General features: G+C 35.7%; 1 protein-coding gene across 2 annotated transcripts in view; it reads left to right on the forward strand.

The window, feature by feature from the left end:
• Positions 1–5,693: 5,693 nt before the first annotated feature.
• Positions 5,694–26,419, forward strand: part of REV1 (REV1 DNA directed polymerase) — a 64,391-nt gene continuing 43,665 nt past the window's right edge. For both annotated transcript variants that reach the window (XM_077749252.1, XM_077749253.1), the window contains exons 1-3: positions 5,694–5,753; positions 7,140–7,266; positions 25,035–25,203. In XM_077749252.1, coding sequence (XP_077605378.1) covers positions 5,700–5,753; positions 7,140–7,266; positions 25,035–25,203 — 350 coding nt within the window. In that variant the 5' untranslated portion in view covers positions 5,694–5,699. The remainder of the gene's footprint in view (positions 5,754–7,139; positions 7,267–25,034; positions 25,204–26,419) is intronic.

Genomic DNA, 26,419 nt, shown 5'->3' on the forward strand with positions numbered 1-26,419 from the left:
TGCACCAGTGTGCATTCCCATCACTAATTCCCATAGTTCACAAATGTTCCCTTTTCTCTACATTCTTGCCAATACTTGTTATTTCTTGTTGTTTTGATTTTCATTATTCTGACAGTGAGGTAATACCTCATTGTGGTTTTGATTTACATTTCCCTAATAAGTGATGTTATGTATATTTTTGTGTGTCTCTTGGCCATGTGTTTGTTTTTTTTTTTTAATATTTTTATTTATTTCTAGAAGAGAGAGACAGCGTGAGCAGGGGAGGTTTTAGAGAGAGAGGGAGTCACAGACTGAAACAGGCCCCAGGCTCTGAGCTGGCAGTCAGCACAGAGCCCAACGTGGGGCTCGAACCCACGAACCGCGAGATCATGACCCAAGCGAAAGTCGGACGCTTAACCGACTAAGCCACCCAGGCGCCCCTCTTGGCCATGTTTATGTCTTTGTAGAAATGTCTGTTCATGTCTTCTGCCTGTTTCTAATTGGATTATTTGGGATTTTTTGGTATAACTAATCCTTTATCAGATATGTCATTTGCAGATAGCTTCTTCCATTCAGTAGATTGTCTTTAGTTTTGTTGTTTCCTTTGCTTTGCAGAAGCTTTTTATTTTGATGTCCCAGTAGTTTATTTTTGCTTTTCTTTCCCCTTGTGGCAAGAGACATATCTAGAAAAATGTTGCTATGGCCCATGTCAGAAAAATTGCTGTATGTGCTCTCTTATAGGATTTTTACGGTTTCAGGTCTCACATTTAGGTCCTTAATCCCTTTTGAATACAGTGTAAGAAACTGGCACAGTTTAATTCTTTTGCATGTAGCTATTTTTCTCTACACTATTTGTTGAAAAGGTTGTCTTTTTCCCATTGCATATTCTTGCTTCCTTTGTCGAAGATTAACCACATAATTGTTTATTTCTGGGCTCCCTCTCCTGTTCCATTGATCTTTGTATCTGTTTTCATCCCACTACCATACTGTTTTGATTACTACAGCTTTGTGTAATGTATCTGGAAATTTGGAATTGTGATACCTCCAGTTTTGTTTTTTAAGATTGCTTTGGCTATTTGGGTTCTTTTGTGCTTCCATACAAATTTTAGGATTATTGGTTGTAGTTCTGTAAAGTATGCTGTTGGTATTTTACTAGGGTTTGTATTTAATAAATAGATTGCTTTGGGTGTTATGGAAATTTAATATTGGTCTCCCATCCATCAGCATTTTTTTGTGTCAGCTTCAGTTTCTTTCACCCATGTTTTATAGTTTTCAGAGTATAGGTTTTTCACTTCCTTGGTTAATAAGTTTATTCCTAGGTATTTTATTTTTTTATTTTTATTTTTTTGGTGTTACTGTAAATGGGAATATTTTATTAATTTCTATTTTTGCTCCATTAGTGTATAGAAATGCAGTGCATTTCTGTATATTGATTTTGTATCCTGAAACCATAATGCATTCATTTATCAGTTCCAGTAGTATTTCGGTGGAGTCTTTAGGGTTTTCCATATATAGTATCATGTCATTTGCAAGTAAGGGAAGTTTTACTTCCTTTTTACCAATTTGGATGCCTTTTATTTCTTTCTGTTACCTAATTGCTGTGGTTAGGACTTCCAGTACCAAGTTGAGTAAAAGTGGTGAGAGGGAAAAGCTCTCAGTTTTTTCACCATTGAGTATGATCTTAACTGGCTTTTTCATATATGGCCTTTATTGTATTGAGGTATGTTCTCTGTAAACCTGCTTTATCATGAGTGGGTGTTATAACTGTGTCAGATGCTTTTTCTGCATTTATTGAAAGGATCATAGATTTTTTCTTTTGTTGATGTGATGTATGTACTACATTGATTGATTTGTGAATATTGAACCACCCTTGCATACCTGGGATAAATCCCATTATAAATCATAGTTAATGATTTTTTAAAACATATTGTTGGATTCGCCTTGCTAATATTTTGTTGAGAAGTTTTGCATCTTTGCTCATCAGAGATACTGACCTGTAGTTCCTTTTTTGTAGTATCTTTCTCTGGTTTTGACATCAGGGTAATGCCTGTCTCACAGAATAAATTTGGAAGCTTTCCTTCCTCTTCTGGCTTTTGGAATAGTTTAAGAACAATAGGTATCAACTCTTCTTTAAATGTTTTCTAGAATTCACCTGTGAAGCCATCTGATACTGGACGGCAGTTGGTTGGGAGTTTTTGATTACTGATTCAATTTCATTGCTGGTAATAGGTCTGTTCACATTTTCTATTTCTTCCTGATTCAGTTTTGAGAAGTTAATGTTTTTAGGAATTTAGCTGTTTCTTCTAGGTTGTCCCATTTGTTGGTATATAATTTTTCAAAATCTTCTCTTACAATCTTTTGTATTTCTGTGGTGGTGTTATTTCTACTCTTCCATTTTTTAAAAAATTTTAATGTTTATTGGAGAGAGAGAGAAAGAATAAGCAGGGAAAGGGCAGAGAGAGAGAGGGAGACACAGAATCTGAAGCAGGCTCCAGGCGCTGAGCTGTCAACACAGAGCCTGACGCTGGGCTCAAACTCATGAACTGCAAGATATGACCTAAGCTAAAGTCGGCCACTTAACCAACTGACCCACCCAGGCACCCCCTCCTCTTTTATTTCTAATTTTGTTGATTTGAGTCCCCTCTCTCTCTCTCTCTCTCTTTTTTTTTTTTATTTCTAAGAGAGAGGGAGAGACAGCGTGAGCAGGGGAGGGTCAGAGAGAGAGGGAGTCACAGACTGAAACAGGCTCCAGGCTCTGAGCTGGCAGTCAGCACAGAGCCCGACGCAGGGCTCGAACCCACGAACTGCGAGATCATGACCTAAGCGAAAGTCGGACGCTTAACCGACTAAGCCACCCAGGCGCCCCTCCTCTCTCTCTTTTTTAATGTTCATTTATTTTTGAGAGTGATCAGGGGAGAGGCAGAGAGAGGGAGAAAGAGATCTCAAGCAGGCCTGCAACTGTCACCGCAGAGCCCAATGTGGGGCTTGAACTCACAAACCGTGAGATCATCACCTGAGGTGAAGTTGCATGCTTGCTTACCAACTGAGCCACCAGGCGCTCCTCTCTTTTTTAATGAGTCTGGCTAAACATTTATCAGTTTTGTTGATTTTTTTTTTTTCAAGGAACCATCTCTTGGTTTCATTGATCTATTTTTTAGTTTCTATTTTATTTCTGCTCTAATTGTTATTTTTCTTCTTTCTACTGGTTTGACGCTTTGTTTTTTCTTCTTTTTCTACCTCTTTTAGGTGTATGGTTAGATTATTTATTTGAGATCTTTCTTGTTTTTTGGGGTAGACCTGTACTATAAACTTCCCTCTTAGAACTGCTTTTGGTGCTTCTCGAAGATTTTGAACCATTGTGTTTTCATTTTCATGTGTCTGTGTATTTTTGATTTCCTCCTTTATTTCTTGGTTGGCTCATTCATTATTTAGTAGCATGTTATTTGACCCTCATGTATTTGTTTTCTTTAGTCTGGCATTGTCTAATTTACTTTCAGAGGTTGAAATAATCCAAGGCAGGCTAGGCTACATTCTTAGGCAAAATTTGATTTGTCTACTTCCAGTTTACTTACTCTTAAGAGTCCTAATCCCAAGTGTGGAGATTTCTCTATGCTTGGAGGACCCTTGAATTCCAGCTCTTGTTCTCTTAGTGCCCGGTTTATTCAAAAACATGGCCATGCCACTCTTATAATTGCTACATGCTCTCCGAGGAAAAAGCTGTCCCAACGTGGGGAGGATAGGTGAGCTGGCAGGGTTTCTTTGTTATCTTCTAAATTTCAGCCCAGTAATTTTTCATTATTTTGTTTTTTAAAAAATAATGTTTTGTTTAGTTTTCCTCTTCCTCAGCAGGAAGGTTGATCCCAGTAACCTAGTTAACTCTTTGTTATGCAGTTTTCTCAAAAATAGAATTTGAATGTATAAAATATGCTTCTTGTTTCTTTTCTCCCTTTTTTGGTATCTTGCTATTTGAATTCTGAATCAACAGAAGTTTGCTGTTCTTGATCAAATTTGTTGAAATGGAAGAAATTACTGATTTCAGTCTCTTTCAAAGCTTAAACATTTGTCTGGGATAGCTTTTACGTTGAAGTGGAGGAAGAAACTTTAAAAAAAAATTTTAAATTTACAACTTTGTTCATACTTTCCTACCCTCATTAAACCACTGATTAGGATTTTTCATATTGGCCTTTTGCAGTAGTTACCCAGTAGATCTTCAGTGAATAATATAGTCTTTAACTTACCTTCATTTAGCTGATTAATTGTTGCCTTTAATTTTTGTGACTATGCATCCTTAACATCCAGAACTCCCAAACTCTTTACTTGTAAGAGCAGATATATAGATTCAAAGTTAATACGAAGTCAAGAACTTGTGTGTTAATACATTTCCCCTACTCCTTTAACATAAGGGAGAAGTCTTGAGGGATTGGACAAAGTACACCTCTTGAAAACAAAAGTACTTAGCAAATATGGCAGTTCTGGGACTCATAATGAGCACATTGGTAGTCATGCCCCTACCTCTTTGTCAAACTGAAAACAAAACCAGCTCTTTGCCAGCATTGACATCCTCTAATCTGGATTAATCAGTCACTTTGCCTCTTGTTCACAGAGCTCTTTGCTCATGTCCCTTGTCTCTCTATATAGGTGTTCCCTTTTTAAGAGATGGTCTCTACATCTTTTAGGCTCCTTTTAAGAGCTGGCAGTAAAATTCATAATATAAATGTCAGCAAGGAAAAACTATAAATTGACCAACTTATCAAGTATAGAAATATTTGAAAGAAAATGTCTGCTTGTGTGTGTGTCTAAAGTGTCATATTTTAAGATTTCACTTAGTAACAAATCCTTCAAACCATATCACAGCTAATTTGATTTGGATAACATACAGAGCTTCTCCTGCAACATATTAATTGATATTAACTTACATAGTAGAAGAAAAGTAACCTAAATAGAGGGTGAGTTAATTTTGTGAAGGATAATGCAGTCCTGTCTCAAGATGTAGCGTGTGGCTAGAAGAGTTTTATAAGGAGGTTTCATTTAGTGCCTGCTCTGACTTCTGAACCATATGATACCTTGCTAGCCACTAAGGCACCTAACCCTTGAGATAAGCCGTCATTTGGGTAAGTTATCAGGATAGTGGGTCAAGTGTAGCCTTAAGGAGAATGTCAGATTTAATAGTTTGTGATAAGTGCTAATCCTACATAATCTCCCTTACATGTGCTGTTTTAGTTGACTTCTTTTAGGAGTTTTTGCGTAATAGATGAATTACACTATGACTGCATTCTTATGTGTCTAGTATGTGATAGTAAAGACAGAGTTTAAGAGCCACATTAGAGGGCAATTCATGAGGGAAAATGTTTTCTCGGGTTCTGTTAATACTAGTTAATACTAACAAGCATGGCCATGTTAGTCTAATTTGGTGATGTTTTATGCAAGTGTATATTAGGTTTGGTGCACAGGAGTGCATAAATGTTTTGCTGTAAACAACTTAAATTTATAATAATTATAATTTAAACCTGATACTTATCTGTAGAAGGATGTTTTAGGAACAAATTTCACTTGTGAAGCAGGAGAATGTTATGCTTAGGGAAAAGTTTTAACTCTCACAACTTGAATATATTTGAGTTTATTTTAAATTCTCATTTTTCTTGACTTGAAATAAAATGTCAGTTAGTACTATGTTATTATATTGACAGTTTCTTTTTCCCCCTTAATACAGGCGCTCCACCATGAGACGAGGTGGAGGGAGGAGGCGAGCTGCAAATGATGGCTGGGAAAACTGGGTGTGTTTTAAAAGAATAAGAATAATTATATTTAATTGTCTAGGTATTTTTCATTCTTCTTGAAGGTTGGAGTGTGGTTTAAGGCATTTTTTAAAATTGTAAATCACTTTAGATACCACCTGTTCTGAGTTTTCACAATGTATTTGAAAGCTTGTTTAAACTTTCTAACACCCGAACTTTATTTTATCTTCAGGAAATAAATGTTCTGGTGTACAAATATTTATTTGTGGTAATTTTATTGCAACATTGCTAATAATACTGAAAAACAGAAAAACACAAGATATACTGTAGTAGATAGAGGATTGGTCAAATAAATGATCACTATGCAGTGGAACACTGTTCAGCCATTATTTAGCTTTTTATTTCTTAACTTGAGATGGCCTTGACTAAAGGGGCATTATAAAGGATTATTGTGTATGATCCTATTTATGTAAAACCTGTATATTCTAAAATAATAATAAATCCTGTATATTATTATTTTAGTAATAAATTTAAAAATAAGATCCCAGAATGTTAACAGTGAATAGAATTATACCTAATTTACATTTTCTTTATATTTTCTAAAAAAATTTTTTCCCACAGTGAGGATGTAATACCTGAATAATCAAAAACAATAAAATAATTTCCATTTTGGAGGAAATAAGTACCACTTTTAAGATATATATTATTGTATTTTAAAGATCTAATGGATAGTTCTTTATCAGTAAAGTAAAATCAATAAACAATTGATAATGCAAATAATTAAGCTTAATTATGTCACTGTTCAGGGAAAGTGTAGCTAAATTCAAAGATTTGTATAGGTCTTTAACAGAAATGTTTTTATATTCTTTCCGAGGTTGATGTTCTCTAATGAAAGTAATTATTGCTATCAAGTAGAGTGATTAGATCCAGTATTTGGCCACTGAATCATTTATTATATTATCTACATGTATGGAGGGCTATACTGGTTTGTTGAACTGTTTCATTTTACTAATTTTAAGTTTCCTGTATTCAGAATATAGTGTAAACCGATTGGAAATATACTCTTACCACTTGCTAAATTTTTAATTGGTTTAAACTTCTGTGTAACTTCTGCTTGATTTTGTAGTTAAGAACAATATTTTATAGCATTAAATTTATTATTCTTGTCTTACCTTTTCTCACTATTAAAGTAACTTATAAGAATATGATAAAATAATTAAGAATTGAGTTGACAGAGAGAAAAGCCTGTTTTATTGCCTTGCCTTATGGTGAATAGTTATAATTATACCCAGTGTCATTATAGTTTGGTCACTAGCATAGAATAAGGTCCTTTTTTTTTTTAAATGTAAGTTTCTGTAAAGAAAATGGGAGTGAGGGTTGGAAAATATAACCTTGTGATTGATTTACCTTTTTTTAAAATTGCAGGATGGGTACATGGCTGCCAAGGTCCAGAAATTGGAGGAACAATTTCGATCAGATGCTGTTCTACAGAAGGATGAAACTTCATCTACAATTTTTAGTGGAGTTGCCATTTATGTTAATGGATATACAGGTTGAGTACTTTTTACTTTTTAGATATCCTATTTTGGCATGTATTTGCATTAGGATTGAGTGTCATTTGTTTTAAATTCTGTTTTTATCTTATATATGAAAATGATAAAATCCTCTGCTTGGAGTCTTGGACTTTTCCTTTTCATCCCATCTGTACTTGCCATTGTGTTTTTTATTTCAATTTTTATCAAGTTTTAAAAAGCCAAAGGATGTTAAAAGTTGTGTTCTTTCTTAACCACCTGAATGGAAGCTCCTCACACATGTGTGGGGCGTGTACACTGTGAGCTTCAGTATAGTGGAATCTGGTAGGTTTTCAAATGTAATTATCCATAGGTCCTTTTGAGCTGAGCTGATGAGGGAGGAGAGTGGTGTGTGTGTTAGATTTCCCAGAATCTTGCTTATAGAAGGGTGTATAAACCTAACGGAGAAGAAAGAGGCCACAATTCTCACACTTTAGGAAACAGTTTCATTTAATCTTCCTGTTCTGTTTTTTTCATCCCCTATATTCACTTCTCCCCTCCTATATTCCTTTTGTTATTGAGTCCACTCCCTGGAAGGGACAGGATAGTTTTTTTCTTTGTGGGTGGGAGAGGTCTGGAATTCTTATTGGTCTCTTAAATGAAATTTAAACCATAAACATCTTGTTTCATGACCTGTTCACCTGCCCACTTTTGGAGATCCCAGTGCCTCGTTTTCGTGCTTTTCTGTTGCATTCACTGGCACCAAACAGACTCCTGTGTGCTTCCACATAGCCAGCTTAGATTTTTCTCTTTCTCTGATCTGTAAAGTCAGTTATCACTTGCCTGTTTGCTATCAGCTTTTATTACTAAAGTTTTCATTCTCTTGAGAATTTCTCTCTTCTTAAGATCACTTTACTGTAAGTGAATGGCTGTAAATATCTGTGTCATTCTGTTATATTTATCCCTCTTTGCTTCTCAGCTGGCTGTTACTTATCTTTAAGGTCTCTTTATACATCACTTCCTCTAACTTGTCTGATTGTCTTCCTACTGGGGTAGGTGATTTCTGCTCCTTTGGGGCTATGGCTCCTTAGCAGTTATTGGATCTTTTTGTAGTTGCCTATTTATTGGATTAGAGTGAGAGATAAACTTTTCACATTTTCTTTACCGTTGTATCCTGGTGTCTCTATAGTGACTGGGCATTAACCACTCAAGAAATATTTATTGAATTAAAATTAAGTTTTAATTAACTGAAAGTGTTTTCCTGGTTGAGTTTTATCAGGCATCTTTGATAATGAATTTAGTCTAAGAATGCTATCTCACAATGAATGCTGGTGCAACTTTGGGAAAGTTCACAACATTCAACTTTTCTACTTAAGTATCCTGGAACATTCAGGTTCCACTGACTTTCATAAGATGCATTATAAAGATTAAAAATGTTTAAAAAAAAAAAAGAAAGAAACATTGCTTGTTACATTAGCCAGTTATGGAAGTCCGCAATTTCCAGTGGTACCTTTATTCATATAAGAAAGAGATCCTTTGTGTGAGGGAGAAAATAAAAATTGTAGTAATCACTACCACGGTTGAGAATCTGGAATTCTAATTCTACTTTTGTCACCAATTTTTGTGTGACCATAAGACATTTTCTCTTTGGAGCCATTTTATTCAGAGCCAGTTTTATCCCTGTCCTTTTCATTATTTTTCCCTGTCCTTTTCTTTAGAATATGAATAATAATTAATTTTTACTACTGTTTAGATTACATTATTGTAATTCTACAAGTAAAGTTCCGTTATGTTGAATTCCATAGAGACATACAAATTGTGATGATGATAATTTTTTTAGAAATATTTTCAGTTCTAGTGAATACTCTGTAGATAAAAGAATCAACAGCCTCTGTAATGAATTAGCAGTAGTCTGTTAGTGCTTTAGATGAAGTAAGACAAGTAGGAAATGCTGTATTATTTATTCTTAATCATGCTCCCTATAGACTTCAGCATTCCAAGTTTCCTTTTTTAAATGTTTATTTGAGAGAGAGAGAGCAAGCAGGGGAGGGGCAGAGAGAGAGAGATATGGAGAATTTTTTTGTTTTTCTATTTTTATATTTTTTTCTTTCATTATAGTCAGGTTGGATTCCATATAACACCCAGTGCTCATCCCAACAAGTACCCTCCTCCATGCCCATCATTCCCTTCCCCTCTCCCCAGCCACCATCAGCCCTCAGTTCTCAGTATCCAAGAGTCTCTCATGGTTTGCCTCTCTCCCTCTCCCCAGCTATGTTTCCCTTTCTCCTCCCTCATGGTCCTCCATTAAGTTTCTCCAAATCCTACTATAAGTGAAAGCATATGGTATCTGTCCTTCTCTGCCTGACTTATTTCGCTCAGCATAACACCCTCAGGTTCCATCCATGTTACTACAAATGGTCAGATTTCATTCTTTCTCATTGCCATGTAGTATTCCATCATATAGATAAGCCACATCTTCTTGATCCATACGTCAGTTATGAACACTTAGGCTCTTTCCATGTTTTGGCTGTTGTTGAGAGTGCTGCTATGAACATTGGAGTACATGTGCCCCTATGCATCAGCACTCCTGTATCCCTTGGGTAAATTCCTAGCAGTGCTATTGCTGGGTCATAGGGGAGTTCTATTGTTAATTTTTTGAGGAACCTCCACACTGTTTTCCAGAGGGGCTGTACCAGTTTACGTTCCCACCAACAGTGTAGGAGGGTGCCCATTTCTCCACATTCTCGCCAGCATCTGTAGGCTCCTGATTTGTTTGTTTTAGCCACTGTGACTGGTGTGAGGTGGTATCTCAGTGTGGTTTTGAGATGTAGAGAATTCTTTAGCATGCTCTGCATTGCCAGTGCAGAGCCTGACATGGGGTTCAAACTCATGAACCCTGAGATCGTGACCTGAGCTAAAACCAAGAGTCCGATGCTTGAGCCATGCAAACACCCAGCATTCCAAGTTTTCTTGATTCCTTTAAAGCTCCCAGGTGTGCCACCTGCACTTCTCTTTTGGTGACTCCTGTTCTTGCAAACCAATTAACATTGAATTTGAGATTAAAGAATCTACATCTTTTGACTATTGTGCTTCTGTCAACCCAGTTCTCTTTTTTTCCCCCAAAAAGGATCTTTTCCCTGCCAAAGTTAACTTCTTCACCTTCCATCCTGGTTTTTTTTTTTTTTTTTTAAATTAAGTTCTTTAGAGATAATTGTAAATTTACATGCCTTATATGAAATAATACAGTGATAACTATGAACCATTTGCCCAGTTTATCTCAATGGTAACATCTTTTAAATTGTAGGACAGTATCAGCCAGGAAGTTGCCATTGATATGTTCAAGATAGAGAATGTTTCCAAACCACAAAGATTCTTCATGCTACCCTTCTGTAGCCATACCTGCTTCCCTTCTGCTCTCAGCCCTATTTTAGTCCCTTTAACTACTAAGCTGATCTTTATTTCTAGACTTTTCATTTCAAGAATGTTACATAAAAAGAACATACTGTATGTAACCTTTAAGTATTGGCTTTTTAAATTCGGGATAATATTCTAGTGATTCATCCAAGTTGTATATATCAGTAGTTTTTTCCCTTTTACTGCTGAGTTGTATTCCATTGTATGAGGGTTCTGCAGTTTGTTAACCGTTTACCATTTTAAGAACATCTGGATTATTGGAACACCTGGGTGGTTCATTCAGTTAACTGTCTCATTTCAGCTCAGGTTAATGAGCTTGCTGTTCTTGAGTTTGAAGCCTGGGGCTCTGTGCTGACATCTCAGAGCCTGGGGCCTGGTTCATATTCTGTGTCTCCCTCTCTGTCCCTCTCCCACTCAGGCTCTGTCTCTCTCTGTCTCTTCTTCTCTCTCTCAAAAATAAACATTAAAAGAATTTTAGGAACAACTGGATAATTTTCTGTCTTTTAGCTCTGAACATTTGTGTAGGTTTTGTGTGAATATAAGGTCTGTTGTTTGGTCATACATATGGTATTTGCCTGTTTAGTTTTTTTCAAGAAGTTGCCAAATGGTTTCTCAGTGGCTGTTCTATTTTAGTGACTCGTAACTTATTACCGGTTCTCTACATTCTTTTTAGCATTTAGTGGTTTTTAAGCATTTTAATAGGTATGTCCTATCTCGTTGTGGTTTTTATTTGTGTTGCAATTGCTCTGCATCCTCACCAGTGTTTGGTAAACAGACAATTTGTTTTTTTGTTTTTGTTTTTTTAAATTAATTTACATATTCTGATATGTGTAGTGTTGTCTCATTGTGGTTTTAATTTGTATTTGCCTGATAACTAATAGTATTGAGCATCCTTCAGTATGTCTTTTTGCTATGTGTATGTCCTTGACAGTGAAATCCTATACATATCTTCCCATTTTCTAATTTCTTTTATATTCTGTTGAGTTTTGAGAGTTCTTTATATATTTCTTCATTTCAAGTCTTTGCTTAATACTAGATTCCAAAGATTTTCACCTATTCTAAAAATTTTCATAGTTTTATGTTTTACATTTAAGCGCATGATTCATTTTCAGTTAATTTTTATTTATTTTTTTGGTGGCCTATGGATATTGCTCTAGCTCTGCTTGTTGAAACACTATCTTTCCTCCATTAGATTACTTTTGCACTTTTATCAAAAATTAGTTGGACATATCTGGGTCTGTTTCTGGGTTCTCTGTTTTATTATATTGATGCATGTGTGTCTCTTCACTGATACCACATGGTTTTGATCTGTATTGTAAGCCTTAATATTAGGTAGAATGATTGCTTCCATTTTCTTCTTTGCCAAGATTGTTTTAGTTATTCTTAGGTTCAGTGTGTTTCCATATAAATCTTAGAATAAGGTTGTCTTTGTTTATTTAAAAAAAAAACCTTGTTGTGATTGTGATAGGAATTACATTAAGCCTGTAGATCAATTTAAGGAGAGTTGATATCTTTACTCTGTTGAGTTTTCCAATCTGTGGACCTTCCATCTCATTTTATTTCACCTTAGTTGACCGAACAAATGTATTTTCTATGCTGCTTGTGTGTTAGGAACTATGTTTGAACAGAGATGGTTTGAAATGTGGGATGGATGAAGAATGTGGATTCTGTGAGAGTTAGGTACAAAGGAAAGTGGGTTGCAACACAGAAAAGAAGTTACTGCCTTTGAGAATTAGTGAATCCTTCATAGAGGGATTGACTTTTTAAGCTGGTCTTGGATAAAGAGGCATTTTCTTTTTCTTTTTCTTTTTTTTTTTATTTATTGTCAAGTTGGTTTCCATATAACACACAGTGCTCATCCCCACAGAGAAGCATTTTCTAAATGAGAGAGGGTAAAGGCATTCTTGTCCTGATAGTAATGTGCATTTTCCCCTTTATATTCTCTGATTTTGGTCATTGGGCTTATTCGGATATTTTGGTTTTTTTCTTTGTAGTTTCTCCTCTTCCATTTATGCTTTTGCCTCTTGGGAAAATCTTCTTTCCTCACTACTGTGAAATGGAATTCTATTCATCCATTAAGACTCAGATTAAATTAGATTTTGCCTCCTTTCCTCAGCCAATCCATAGTATTTAAATTTCATAGCAGCATTGCTAGAAACATTTATTTTGACACCTGAGTCTTATATTATCAGGTCTTATATTTTGTTTTAAGTTTTTTGGAATCAGAAAGTCCATTTTATGTAGTAGCTCCTAGCCAAACGTGGATCAGAGGTAGCACTGTAGGGCCTTAAATTTGCTATTCCATCTGATGTCCCCAGGTGTTCATCACTCACATCTCTGTTCAAATGTCACCTCCTTTGAGACTTTCCCTGACCATACATATCTATGTGTACCTTGCCCTTCAATTGCTTTCGCAACCCCTTGTCCACCTTTATTTCTCTTTATAGAATTTGTTTGTACCTGAACTGGTATCATTTATTTGACTTATTTTCTGTCTGCCCAGTGAAATAGAAGTACCATGGAGCACAGACATGAGTCTTAATTGATCATTGCTGTATCCCAGGGGCCTAGAGCCTTGCCTGGTGCATTGTAAGATGGCTAATAAATATTAGTTGAGTAAATGAGTGAATAACAGGATTTGTATTTGTATATCATAAGGTTAAAATCTTTTCATTCATGTTAATTTAGCTCAGTCTTCTTGAATTTATAGCTTTTAATTAAGAAATGGGCCACATTGTAGTCTTTTACTGAATTGTAATCTCTGGGAGATAGGCCCTGAGCATGTCTATTTTGGTGAAAGCTCTGAGAGTGAGCTAGTATTATATCTCATGAACTGTAATTGCTCTCTTCTGTGCAGTGGGATCAGGACAGTTACTATGGCATGAGGTGTTCTGGTTATTTTGTGCTTTTTTTCAGTATGTAGATAAAAGACCAGGTACCATGGCTTTGGCACTGCTGAGGTTTGTGAAAAAACAGGTGGGCAGGCAAATATGTTGACATGCATTGCAAAATGAACAAGTATGCAAGTATGACAGACTTACATTTCAAGTGATAAGGATTTGTTTGAAAGTTTTAATAACCTTACTTTGGTGTTTTCTGAACATATGAATGTGATAGCTTAGGAAAAGAGACCCATTTAATGGTGAAAAACCTAATTTTTATTGAGAAAAGTATGCTTTCCAGAATTTTTTTTATATATACATATCTTCCTTCATTTTCTGTGAGGCTCTGATCTTGTAAATCAGAGATGTAGGAATTTAACCTCTAACATTAGAGAGACTTAACTGTATTTATTTATGCCACCCACTGTATTTTTGCCAGTGTCTAATAGACATTTGCATCTGATAGTTACTCAAGACCCTCTAGGCTTTTGAATCTTTTCTTCAGTTTTTGTTTGGTTAAGTGTATGTGGCTTATAGCTGAATGTGGTAACTCTAAGGTAGTTAGGGAGGAAAGGAGTCAGGAGAGTAAGCATAGCTACTGGAGGAAGAGTAAAAGTTAGGAGTCAGAAGACAAAAAGGGTCTGCACAATGGCTCTGTGATTATGGACAAGTCACCTACTTTTTTTCTATTTCCTTATCAGTAACTATGCTAAATTATCTTTTCTAATTTATAGGATTGTGAGACTCAAATGAAATAATGAAATAATGAAGGATATTACTATTGTAGGACCAAAGGAGGTGTATGCAGCCATTTGGTTTACTTCTTTCTACCATGTATGTAGCACAACCAACATTTAATCAAGCTCTTTGGATATATACAATGAAATGGTGCGCATGATGAATATTTTCTCATTAGAGATTTATCAAGGAAAGCTTTTGTGCAAGATGCTAAAAAAATTTTTTTTAAGTTTATTTATTTTGAGAGAGAGGGGATGTGAGCAAGGGAGGGTCAAAGAGAGAGAATTCCAAGCATGCTCTGCACTATCAGCACAGAGCCTGATGTGGGGCTCAAACCCATGAACCGTGAGATCATGGCCTGAGCTGAAACCAAGAGTTTGCTTAATGGACTGAGCCACCCAGGTGTTCCTAAAGTCTATTTTTAGAATTTGTTTTAACCAGATAACCAAAACTGTTCTTCTAAAATGAGCCTAGAGACATGAGAATGTTCTTCATGTGTTTCTGTAGCAATTATATACTGTAGTGGGATTTCACTTGCAGAACATCAGGCCTAAGTTGTGGTCCTGTGATAGATGCCTTCTACTTTTACTGTGTGTGATTGTCTCTTACTAGGGTTGGTTTTAGTTCTGAACTTCAGTTGCATTCAAAACATTCTATAGAATGCTGTAAAATTAACAGGATTATTGTGGAATAATTTTAAACTTTGAGAAGATACTTTAGGATCCTAGAGTGCCTTCGTTGTCATTAAGAACACCCATTATTATTTTATATAAGAAGTTCTGGTGAATAGTTTGGGTTTTTAGAATGCCAGAAATCCTTTTATTACAACAGCAATACTTCTTCAAACCCAACACTTTTTCCTTATTAATTCCATTAATTATTAGCCAACCTGCTACAGCAAATTATCTGACTTACATCTTATTTCCCCCACAACAGTGTACCTTAAGGCAATGATGAAAAAGAACAATGAGGAGAGAACTTGCTCTGACTTGTCAAAATCTATTATACAAGGCTATAAGCATTTAAAACTCAACGTGACTGGTATAGGAATAGGCAGATGCATGGTTTAGAATTGCTCAGAAATAAATTCTGTGTATATAAATTTGGTATGTAAATTAGATATCATTTGTGTATCCTTCATTATAAATTACTATGTTAATATTTATAAATCACTTAGAACAGCCTAGCACTTAAGCACTACTTTAAATATTCTAAGTTATAAAGAATCACAGATAAATGGGGGAGGGGGTAGAATTATTCAGTATAATTTATTTCAAAAAATTGGATGACTGGCAAAAAGCTTAATCCATTCAAAATCATAAGAAATAAAACATTAAGATCCCAGTAGATCAAAGAGCAGATTTCAAAAACCATTTATTTCAGGAAATAGACCTGGGTTACAAACATATAAATATGTTCACCTTTACTATTAGAAAAATGTATAAGAAAGCAGGATAAGTTTTTTGCAAATTTTTTTAATTTCAAAAAATTATTATGTGAATATACCTAATACCAATACGGAGGATAAAAATAGCCAACCCATTCATTGATGGGGCAAGAGTATAAGTTGGTATACTTGCTTTGGAAAATGGCATTATGAAATACATGAGGAGGCTTTGTTCTTAGAATGTTAGGCTCAGTTCTTCTGAGAGTATATTCTAAGGTCATAAGCCTCATCAGTCTCCCAATTTAAGTTAATATAAAAGATAATTATGTTGTTTTGTTTGAAAGCACAGCATTGTATAACAATAGAAATTTAGTTATAAATTATACCATCTATAAGGTAACTTAAAACTGAGCCTGGGTGGCTCAGTTGGTTAAGCAGTGGACTCTTGATTTTGTCACAGGTCATGATCTCACAGTTCGTGAGATCAAGCCATGTCATGCTCTGCACTGAAAGCATAGAGCCTGCTTGGGATTCTCTCTCTCCTGGCCCCTCCCCCCCTGCACACTCTGCTTGCGCACTCTCTCTCAAAATAAGCATTAAAAAACAATTCAAAAGATAACTATGGATAATTTATAACAAACATTTCTGGTAAATGAGAAAGGGTAGGATGTAAAATGAGAAGTCGAGGAACAAAGTACAGGAAAAAACATGCAAATATATCACAGTGTTCTCTTTTTTGGGGCATAGAACTATGTATGACTGATGTATTTTCTTCTGTTTCCTGTATTTTTTATTGTAGGCATGTTTTATATTAGAGAGTAATCTTTAATTCTGAGCTTTAATATTATTTATCTTAGATGCTGACAAAAACTGAGGACTGATGGATGTGGGGGGAGGGGGGGATGGGCATGGAGGAGGACACTTTGGGGATGAGCACTGAGTGTTATGTGGAAACTAATTTGACAATAAACTATTAAAAAAAAAAAAAATATTATTTATCTTAGGAAACATGAAATTACTAAGGTGACTTTGCTTTTTTTTTTTTTAGGCTGATTATCAGTATTGATATATGCTATTGATAAGATAGGTTGTAGAAATAAGGAAAACAAATTATTTATGTGCTGGAGACCCACTCCAGCCAGTCCAGGGTCCCTGAAGGATGGATGGTGTCGGTGAGAGATAGAATGAAAGAGCCCCGAGATTCTTTCTGATCACCAGGCAGGTATCTCTGTCCTGTTGGTTTTGGTGTCTTTATTCATAGGTCAAATGATAACCTGACATCAGAAAAAGGAATTTTTACAATGGATAACTCTTTGTGATAAGATGCTTTGGAAAATGTACAGAAGCAGGTTTTACAGAAGTATTCTTGCAGAACTACTCCAGTCATAGTGAAGTTGAGTAAATCTTACAACTAAGGAAATAACATGGTATTCTTAGTGAAAAACAGGATGACATACATATTTGTTCTAAGCTAATAATGCTAAGATTAGGTCATAGGTTAGGTGTATAGATAGGCTGGGAGTCATTCTGTCTGGCTCACAAGAGAACGAATGATTTTGAACTGGTTAATAAGTTGTTTGTGGAAACTTTTTTGACTTGATGCTAAATGTGTAAACACCTGTGGAGGCCCTAAATGTGTCGGCCTTTGTATTTGGGTTATGTTTTAGCTCCTCTTATCTATCCTCATCCCACCTGCCAATGTAAGGGAAGGGGTTTGCAGAAAGTAGGCCTCAGGGAAGGGACTGCCATACATCACCAGTTAGAAAAGGTATAAGTATTAACTTAAGTTCTGCCCTTATCTGTTCCTTAACTCTAAATTAGGCTCTTTGTCTCGGGCCAGGCTCAATTGTAACTCTTGTGTTCTTAATCCCCTTTATTATCTAAGTCTTGGGTCTACAAGGCCCATAGAAAGAGCCTTTTGACAATCATCCACAGTGCTTTCATCTAAAATCTCTTTTGAAAAGGCAGGAATATACTTTTCCTCATGAGGAATCTGTGTGGGGAATACTGGTCTGATTTGGAATATTGTGAGGCCTGGTCAATACCAGCAGACTCATTTCCAACATGAGCCAGCAGTAGCAGAAGAAGGTATCAGTTTTTTGTTTCTCATGGCAGGAGCTGTGCAAACGCTGCCATTTCCTCACTCTTACTGTCATCCAGCAAGGCTGGTGTGGCTCCCTGCATTTATGTAAATATTTTCAAGTACGCTATGTGGTGGATTGTATTTTTGTTCACTGAAATCTGCTTCCTCTTCCTGTTCACAAAATGTGAGCAGAAATGGTATAGATCAGTTTGGGGATAAAGCTTTAAAAGTCAGTTTGTGCCTCATTTTACCCTCTTTTTCTTTTGCCACAATGACTGGCAGTGTTCTAGATTGAGGTTGCTATATCAGTCTGGATGTCAGAGTTAAGATGGCATGGAGCCACAGCTCCATGGAAATGATGGAGCAGAGGATGGAAATGTTTCATGGGTGAAAAATAAACCTTTGTTGTAAGTCACTGTGATTTTGAGGTCATATGTTACTGTAGCATAAACTACCCTATCCTCTCTGAGTAGTATCTGAAATAATGGATGGTAGAAATATTTAGAACAAATACTGTATTTTGTTTTTGGTTTCATAAAGTAGTAGTCTTTGGCTGTATATTTAGATCAAGGGTTAGCAGACTTTTTCTGTGAAGTGCCAGAACTTTGTGGGCCATGTACTCTCTGTTGCAGCTACTCAGCTCTGCTGTTGTAGCCCTCATAGCGGCCATAGACAGTATTTAAATGAATGAGAGTAGTATGTCATAAACCTTATTTACAAAAACAGGTGGGCCAGATTTGGCCCAAGGGCTTTAGTTTGCTGATCCTTGTTTTAGAGCACAGACTCAGAATCTTGGGATTAGAAGGGAATTTAAATCTTCAAGTTAATCATTGTCTCTTCTATGAATTGCTTCTTCAGTGTTGCTGAGTTAGAGACAAGCCACCACTCACCCCTTGCAGTGACTCCAGTGACGGTATACTGTCTTGGGAGGCAAGCCAGTTTATTTTGGTGCAGGTGTTTTAGTGAGCTAAAACGTGCATCCCTATAGCTTCCATCCAGTGGTCCTAGTTCTTTCTCTAAGACCCCGGAGCATAAATTCAAACCCTGCCATGTCCTCTAGGTGTGATCCCGAGGCGAATTCATCCTATAGCTCTCAAACTAGTTTATTCCTAATTCATTGAAAGTGTGCTTTCAACTCTATGGCCACATCTTTTCCCTCTTAGTAACTTTGCTTACCAATTTTCCTCTGTTTATCTGTATATCAAATCCTAGTTTCCAGGTTCAACTCAGTCAAATGTTTGTCAGCTCTCTGTTCTCACAGAAATTTTTGTCTGATAGAATATCTTGTATTAAGAAAAAAAAAAGCATTTGTGAAATCCTTACTAAATTCTCAGTGATATATGCTTGAAATGAGGGGGCACCTGGGTGGCTAGGTCGGTTAAGCATCCAACTTTGGCTCCAGTCATGATCTTGCAGTTCATGGGTTCGAGCCCTGCATTGGGCTCTGTGGGAACAGCTCAGAGCCTGGAGCCCCCTTTGGATTCTGTGTCTTCCTTTCTCTCTGCCTCTTTCCCACTTGCACTCTGTGTCGTTCTCTCTCTCACTCTCAAAAATAAACATTTAAAAAAAAATGAAAATATCAGTACTGAGGATATACTCATGATTAAATAAGGTTCCTGTCTCCAGATAAAGTAAGTAATAAATGTTGTTGGATGCCTAATTAAAGCTGCTAGTTGTTTTAAATAGATTATTAACTTAAGTTCAAAAATACCTGAAAGGTTTTAGTCTTAAAATGATATGTATTTTAAAGTACACTAAAAACAGATATATGAAACAAATATTCAAGTATACCATTTACTAGAAATGTTTTGTACCTTTTGTTGTTAGGTTATGTAGTATTTACATAGACCTTGGAATATAACTTCTTTTAAATAGTTGAAAATATTAATAGTCCTATTAATATTAATGTTGTTAGGTTGTGTAGTATTTACATAGACCTTGGAATATAACTTCTTTTAACTAGTTGAAAATATTAATAGAGAAAATCAGGATTTTCTCACTACTGTGCTGGAATGCAAAATAATAGTATATGTTACAGATTGAACTTTCAAAATAAAGTCTTATATTACTCTTACATTTGTTTGGTATTTGGGTTTGTTTGTTTTTGGTAAGGGTTCACGTGAAATAGGGTTTTGCTGTTTAAAAAGCTGGGGCACCTGGGTGTCTCAGTCAGTTAAGCATCTGAATCTTGGTTTCAGCTTAGATCATGATCCCACGATTTGTGAGATTGAGGCCCACATGAGGCTCTGTACTGTCACATGGATTCTCTCTTCCTCCTTCATTTGCTTTCTTTCACAAATTTTTGATACAGTCTTCAAGTTTTGTTTGCTGAAGATAATGGTTAGTACATAGAATTATGCAGTAGCTTTGTAAGGAATCAAATGTCAACTAGTCTAGTCTCTCATTTTGTAATGAGGATACTGAGGCTAAGGGGGAGGAGTCAGTTGCCCAAGATGTCATGACTTTTGAGTGTCACATTGCAGCTGGAAACCAGGTCTTTCCTATCCAATGTAGCACATCTTAAGGCTTATTAAGTATGAGTTTTTGGAGACAGAAACCTGGACTTAAATTGTAGCTATCGCACTAGCTGTGTGTGACTTTGGAAAATTAAACTCTCTGATCTTTTTTTTTTTTTCTTCCTATAAATCTGCCTTAAGTTGATGCTGTTTATAAAAACTTTAGGTGCACTTAGGAACAGTAATTTGCTTGCTGAAAAATTTAGTATATCTTTGGAAATAATTTGATTGGCATGTGTACCTTTATAAAAAAGTTTTTGAGGTACCTGTGTGAATCAGCCGGTAGTGCGTCTAACTCTTGATTTGGGCTCAGATCATGATCTTATGGTTCATAGGATTGGGCCCCACGTCAGGGCTTTGTGCTGACAACATGGAGCCTGTTTGGATATTCCTTCTCTTCTCTTTCTGTCTCTCTCTGCCCCTTTTCCTGCTTGCATATGTACTCTGTAAATAAATAATTATTAAAAAATCATTTCTTAGAATCAGTGCCTTTTTCTTTGAATTCCTTCTCTCTCCCCCTCTCTACCCCTTTCCTGCTTGTACATGTGCTCTATAAATAAATAAATAAACAAATAAATATTAATCATTTGTTAGAGCCAGTGCTTTTTTTTTTTTTTTTTTTGCTTTTTTTCCTTCTGGTAGTTATTTTTGGGAGCTGCTGAGCCTCAGAGACATACTCTTATTTAAAGGATCTTCACCCAAGACATCATTGGTAATCTATGGTGATGATTTTTGTCAGTGATTAAGTAATTTTTTTTATATTCTACTGTATTTAAAAATAAATGTTCAGTGAAGATGCACAGTGAGGGTTGAGGGATAATTTTGTTTACTGTTTGAATTGGTCCAGTTGGATTAACTTAAGTTTATTTATACCAATGTGGCAAATGAAATAGTTATTGGATCTCTAAAGATCTTTTAGTTCTGAAATTCTCTAGAAGGAGTTCTGAAATTCTCTAGAGGGTAACATCAGTTGTAAATTTGGGGGGTAAAATTTCTCTGAACATAACTTTGGTTTGGTTTTTCATTTTCTTTTCTTATTTTTGCCAGTACATCAAGGACTTTCTTGAAGGAAAAGGTATTGGAGGGTGGGCAACAAGAGAAGGATTTATAGGTGGGGTTACAAATTGAAAAAATTTAGTGATTTGTAGGTAGAGAGCAGCCTCAGCCATAAGAGTTTTTTCCTTTCTGATTTTGGGATAAGAGATGGGAACAATAATAATACTCGTAACAGCTGATACATAATTCTTAATATGCGCATGGCACTTTTCTTAGGAGGTACAGTTTTTAGCTCTTAATTCCACAACAGCCCTCTGTGGCACTATTATTCCCAGTTTACAAATGAGAAAAGTGAGGCCCTGGGAAGTTACTTAGCTTGCGTGAGGTTCACACAACTTAGCAAGTGATGGAGCTAGGATTTGAACGCACTCAGTCTCTCTTTGGACCTTGTGCTATGATGGCCTAATTTGTTGAATTACTGAATAAATATTTTGAGAATTAAAGTGGTAATACTGCTTATGCTCCACTTTTGCTAAGGGGGCGAAAACTCCAGGCAGGAGTCTTTGATGCTTGGGAGATGCCAATTTATTTAGTAAATATGTAAAAAACAAAAACAAAAACAAAAAAAACCTGCTTTGTGCCTGACGTATGAAAGTGAACTAAACAGACAAGGTTCCTGCCCTCAAGGGGCTCATGCTCCAGGGGGAAATCCAGCAACAAACAGGTAAACAAATAGGGTAATTTCAGATTGTTATCAGTAGTATGAAGAAAATTAACTGGTGTAGTAGATTGCAGGAATGGGGTTACACAGAATTTAGTGTCCTAGAGATTTCATGGGGTTGGATACTATCTCTCAAACATTTTTCTCTAATTAGCCCATATCTGAATTTAAAGAGTATCAGGCACAAAAATGAATTTATTGTGTACATCTTCAGAGCTGTTAATATTCTTTTGAACCCTTAATGTAGGAGTATGTTCTGCTGAAGAAACAAAATCAGAGAGAAATACTATTTAAAAAATATCAGCAATGAAAATAAGGGCAGCCACCATGCATGCCAGGCTGTTTGGACTGGTGGAGTCGTCCCTGGCTACTGTCCTTACTGCATTAGTAGCAAGTCTATGTTTGAAAAATTAGGGCTACCGAGTGTCAGCATATGTGTGTCTTCTACCATTTTTTGTAGGGTCTAGGGCAGGATCCTCATGTCATACATTACTTGAAAGGAGTTCTGTCATTATTATTTATAATGACAGGTTTTATATTGAGCATTTTCTCTGTGCCAAACTTATTTATATGCAAAGAAAATAAAGCTTAAAGGAGTTAAGTCCTTGTCCAAAGTCATGAAGATAAAGAATGTTAAAGCCAAGATTAAACCCAGGTCATTCTGACACCAGAGTTCATGTGATCTTACTTTTTAACTAGATTGGTTTTCATTGTCCACCTCACACTGAAAAATATGCAAGAGTTTGCAATTGCAGAATTGGACTTCAGGGAACCTTCTCAACTTTATCCAGTAGGTCCATGTTTTCCAGTTCCAGAATTCTGCAGCATTTTGATTTTAGAGAGCAAGTTGTCGAGGGGACATCCTTCACAAGTATGTGTATACAAAAGTAATGTGTTCTGTGAGCCTGTTTTCTTTTAAATCATTTAATACAGTTAGAATTGGTTTAGGAAAGTTGTAGATTAACTTGTAAATACGTTTTTGCATTATCTTGCTTTTTATTGGGTTTGGTATTTGTCCATATTACTATGTTGTATCTAGCCTTTACTATTCTATTTATTATGTCAGCCAAATTCTTTAATCTTAGGGAAAGAAAATAGTAAACTATAGATTTCTGACTGGCTAGCTGTTTAATGTTTACTGTTTTACATTAACTTCTTGTGATGCTCTACTTTTTGTGATCCTTAAGCCCTGAAAACCTTCCATTATGAATTTTGAATTTTATTTAAAAGTTTTCATTTCTCTTTTTAGTGCACTGTTAAATTTAGGTAGCCCCTAGCCACATTTGTTAATAAGCGCTTGAAATGTGGCTAGTCTAAATTGACATGTTGTAAATGTAAAATATGTGCTAGACACTTAGTATAAAAAAAATAATGTGAAATTAGTTTTTTTGTTGATTACATGTCGAAATGATAAAATTTTCTAGTCCGCTTCTTAAACGTAGTAAAAGGTAAAATTAATTTTAGTAACATTTGTAACTTAATAGATCTAAAAAGTCATATATGTGGCTTTCATTGGTGGTTCACATATTTCTATTGGACAGTAGTAGTGTATGTAATCAGTAGCATCATATGAATTCTACACTATAAGAATTTACCAAGACTTGATAAAACCTGGCATATCTATATAAATGTCCTTTGTTAGTGTTTTTCTTCTTCTAAAGACTAAAACTCCCCTAAATATGTAGTTATCATAATAAAAGTGTCTATTTAAATACTTTGACCTGTATTGTTTGAGCTTATGAAAATCTGTTGCTTAAATAACAAAGTAAATACATAAGCCTCCAGTGACATTTCCCCCTTACTTCCCCCCTCCCAGCTGTTTTGAGGAAGGTGTGATTAGAGCTTTCATTAGGATAATAGGTGGAATAAACAAGTTATTGAAAATAATTAGTTTAATGTGATGTTAGTAATACTGGTCATAACATAACTTTAGTGAGTCTGACTTTTTATGGGAAGTGTAAGTCACATTGATTCTATGATTTAATTAAGAAAAATTAATTTGAAACAAAATTGAAAAAGATGTTTCTTTCTCTCTCTCTGTATTTTTTTGTGTTGAACTTTATTTTTTGGTTTTGGCACAAGTTCATATTAAGAAATTGAGGGGTGCCTGGGTGGCTCAGTCAGTTAAGCTCGGGTCATGATCTCAGTTTGTGGGTTCAAGCCCTGCATTGGGCTTTGTGCTGATGGTTCAGAGCCTGGAGCTGCTTTAGATTCTATGTCTTCCTCTCTCTCTGCCCCTCCACTGCTTATGCTCAGTCTCTCTCTCCTTCAAGAATAAACATTAAAAAAATTTTACAAAACAAAGAAAGAAATTGAGTAAGACTTTTTACTTTTTTAATATTTTCTTAAATAAAATTAAAAATTATTGGGACTCCTGGTGGCTCAGTTGGTTGAGCATCTGACTCTTGAATTAGGTTCATCGTTCATGACATTGAGCCTCACCTTGGGCTCTGCTGATGTGCTGAGCCTGCTTGGAATTCTCTCTCTCTTCCTCTCTCTGTCCCTCCCCTGTTCTCTCTTTCAAAAAATAAATTAAAAAATGTTAAATAAATAAAAATTAAGCTTCATAGGGGTAAAGCCTTTTAATAGTTCTATAGTAAGTCTGCTCATAGTAAGTATGAGCAACTTACCCATTATTGTACTCTGAAGGAGGAAGGTGTAAGATTAACTGGAGTCTCTGTAAACTGATCTATGAATGATTTTATACTTGTTAATTTTTTAAAGCCTAAGATAACCAGCATCAAGGTCATGTAGCAACAGTGATCAAAAGTTTAAAGTGCCTGCTCTGTTATTAGTATTAGATTTATTACTTGAAGTCCCTATCTACTCTGGGCATCTCTTAGCAATAGGTGCTTTTTTATTGGTGGACTGTCTCTAGTAGCCAGGGAAGAGGATGTGCTAAAGCAAAATAGCCTTATGACTTTGTGACTTACCTCCCAATTTTGTTTACTGACAACACAGCCCAGGAGAAAGTGAATCAGTGGTGTTCCTCAAGTTGGGCTTTTTAAGGGATCATTCAGCTAGGGCTCTTATATAAAAAACTCTTAACGCGTTTTAATACTAATTTTACAGATCCTTCTGCTGAGGAATTGCGAAAGCTAATGATGTTGCATGGAGGCCAATACCATGTGTATTATTCCAGATCCAAAACAACACACATTATTGCCACAAATCTTCCAAATGCCAAAATTAAAGAATTAAAGGGGGAAAAGGTAATTCGGCCAGAATGGATTGTGGAAAGGTAAGTTTAATTTTTAATTAAATTAATAAGTTTTTAAAATTGGAATACTTTATATTATAAACACACTTACATTGCATCTTAAGAGTGAAAAATAATGTCTTAAACAACACTAGTGTAGTCTTTAACCTCACATTGATAATTTAGGTAGCCTAGTGTGTTAGTGTTCTTGCAACCTCAGCTACCAGGAATTAGGGGAGATGACTCAGGTAAGCACCAGGAAACAGTGATGGGATGGGATTGGCTAAGCATGGTATTCATTCAGTAAATGCTTGTGCATCTCTGATGAGCTAGGTGGTGCTCTGTGTACTTGGGAATTATCAGTGAAGCAAACACAGATCCCATCCCTACCTCTTGGAACCTGTGGGATCTATTGAAGAAAACATGATAAAAAATATTTTTAGTATATGAGTAAATTATATCCTGTGTTAAAAGTTAGTACATGATAAGAGGAAATAAGAAGATCTGGGTATTGTGGACCTGGAGTACTGGAGCAGTTCGAGGTATTCTTAAGTTTAAATATGTCATCTGAACCTTGGCAATGAGCCATAACGTCAGTGAGTTTATATTTGAAATTGTATATGATATATATGAGTAGTTGTCAGATTTATGAAAATTAAAAGCGAAAATACTAAACTCCTCATTTGTAAAAGAAGGCTAATATTGACATGCTATGGTTATGTGAGAACTAGAAATAATTTGCAGTTATCTAGCACAGTGCCTGGCACATTGTTAGAGGCATAATACAGAAGAAGTTCCTTTGTTTTATTTTTATTCTGTAAACATTAGCAATTGTTAGAAAATAAATTCCGAAATGTCAAAAGTGCATATTTAGTTATTTGCTTATTCACTGATTTTTAAATTTTATTTATTTTGAGAGAGAGAGCGTGTGTGCTTGAGCAGTGAAGGGGCAGAGAGAGGGGAGAGAGAATCCCAAGCAGGCTCTCTGTTATCAGTATGAAGCCTGATGCAGGGCTATATCCCACTAATCGTGAGATCATGGCCTGAGCTGAACCAAGAGTCAGACAGTTAACCGGCTGAGCCACCCAAGCACCCCAAAAGTGCATTTGGCTTTCAGAAAACCAAATGTATCTTAGAGATTAAGGTTTTTTTTAAACCTTGGGGTTGATGGCCAATCCCTGTAACATACCACCAGTTCCTTTTGCTGTTTTGTCCCTTCATTAAATCAGATCAATGAACGTGACTTTTAACTGTGTAT

Source organism: Crocuta crocuta, unplaced genomic scaffold, assembly GCF_008692635.1.
Source record: "Crocuta crocuta isolate KB4526 unplaced genomic scaffold, BGI_CrCroc_1.0 scaffold118, whole genome shotgun sequence".
NCBI classification, from domain to species: domain Eukaryota; kingdom Metazoa; phylum Chordata; class Mammalia; order Carnivora; family Hyaenidae; genus Crocuta; species Crocuta crocuta.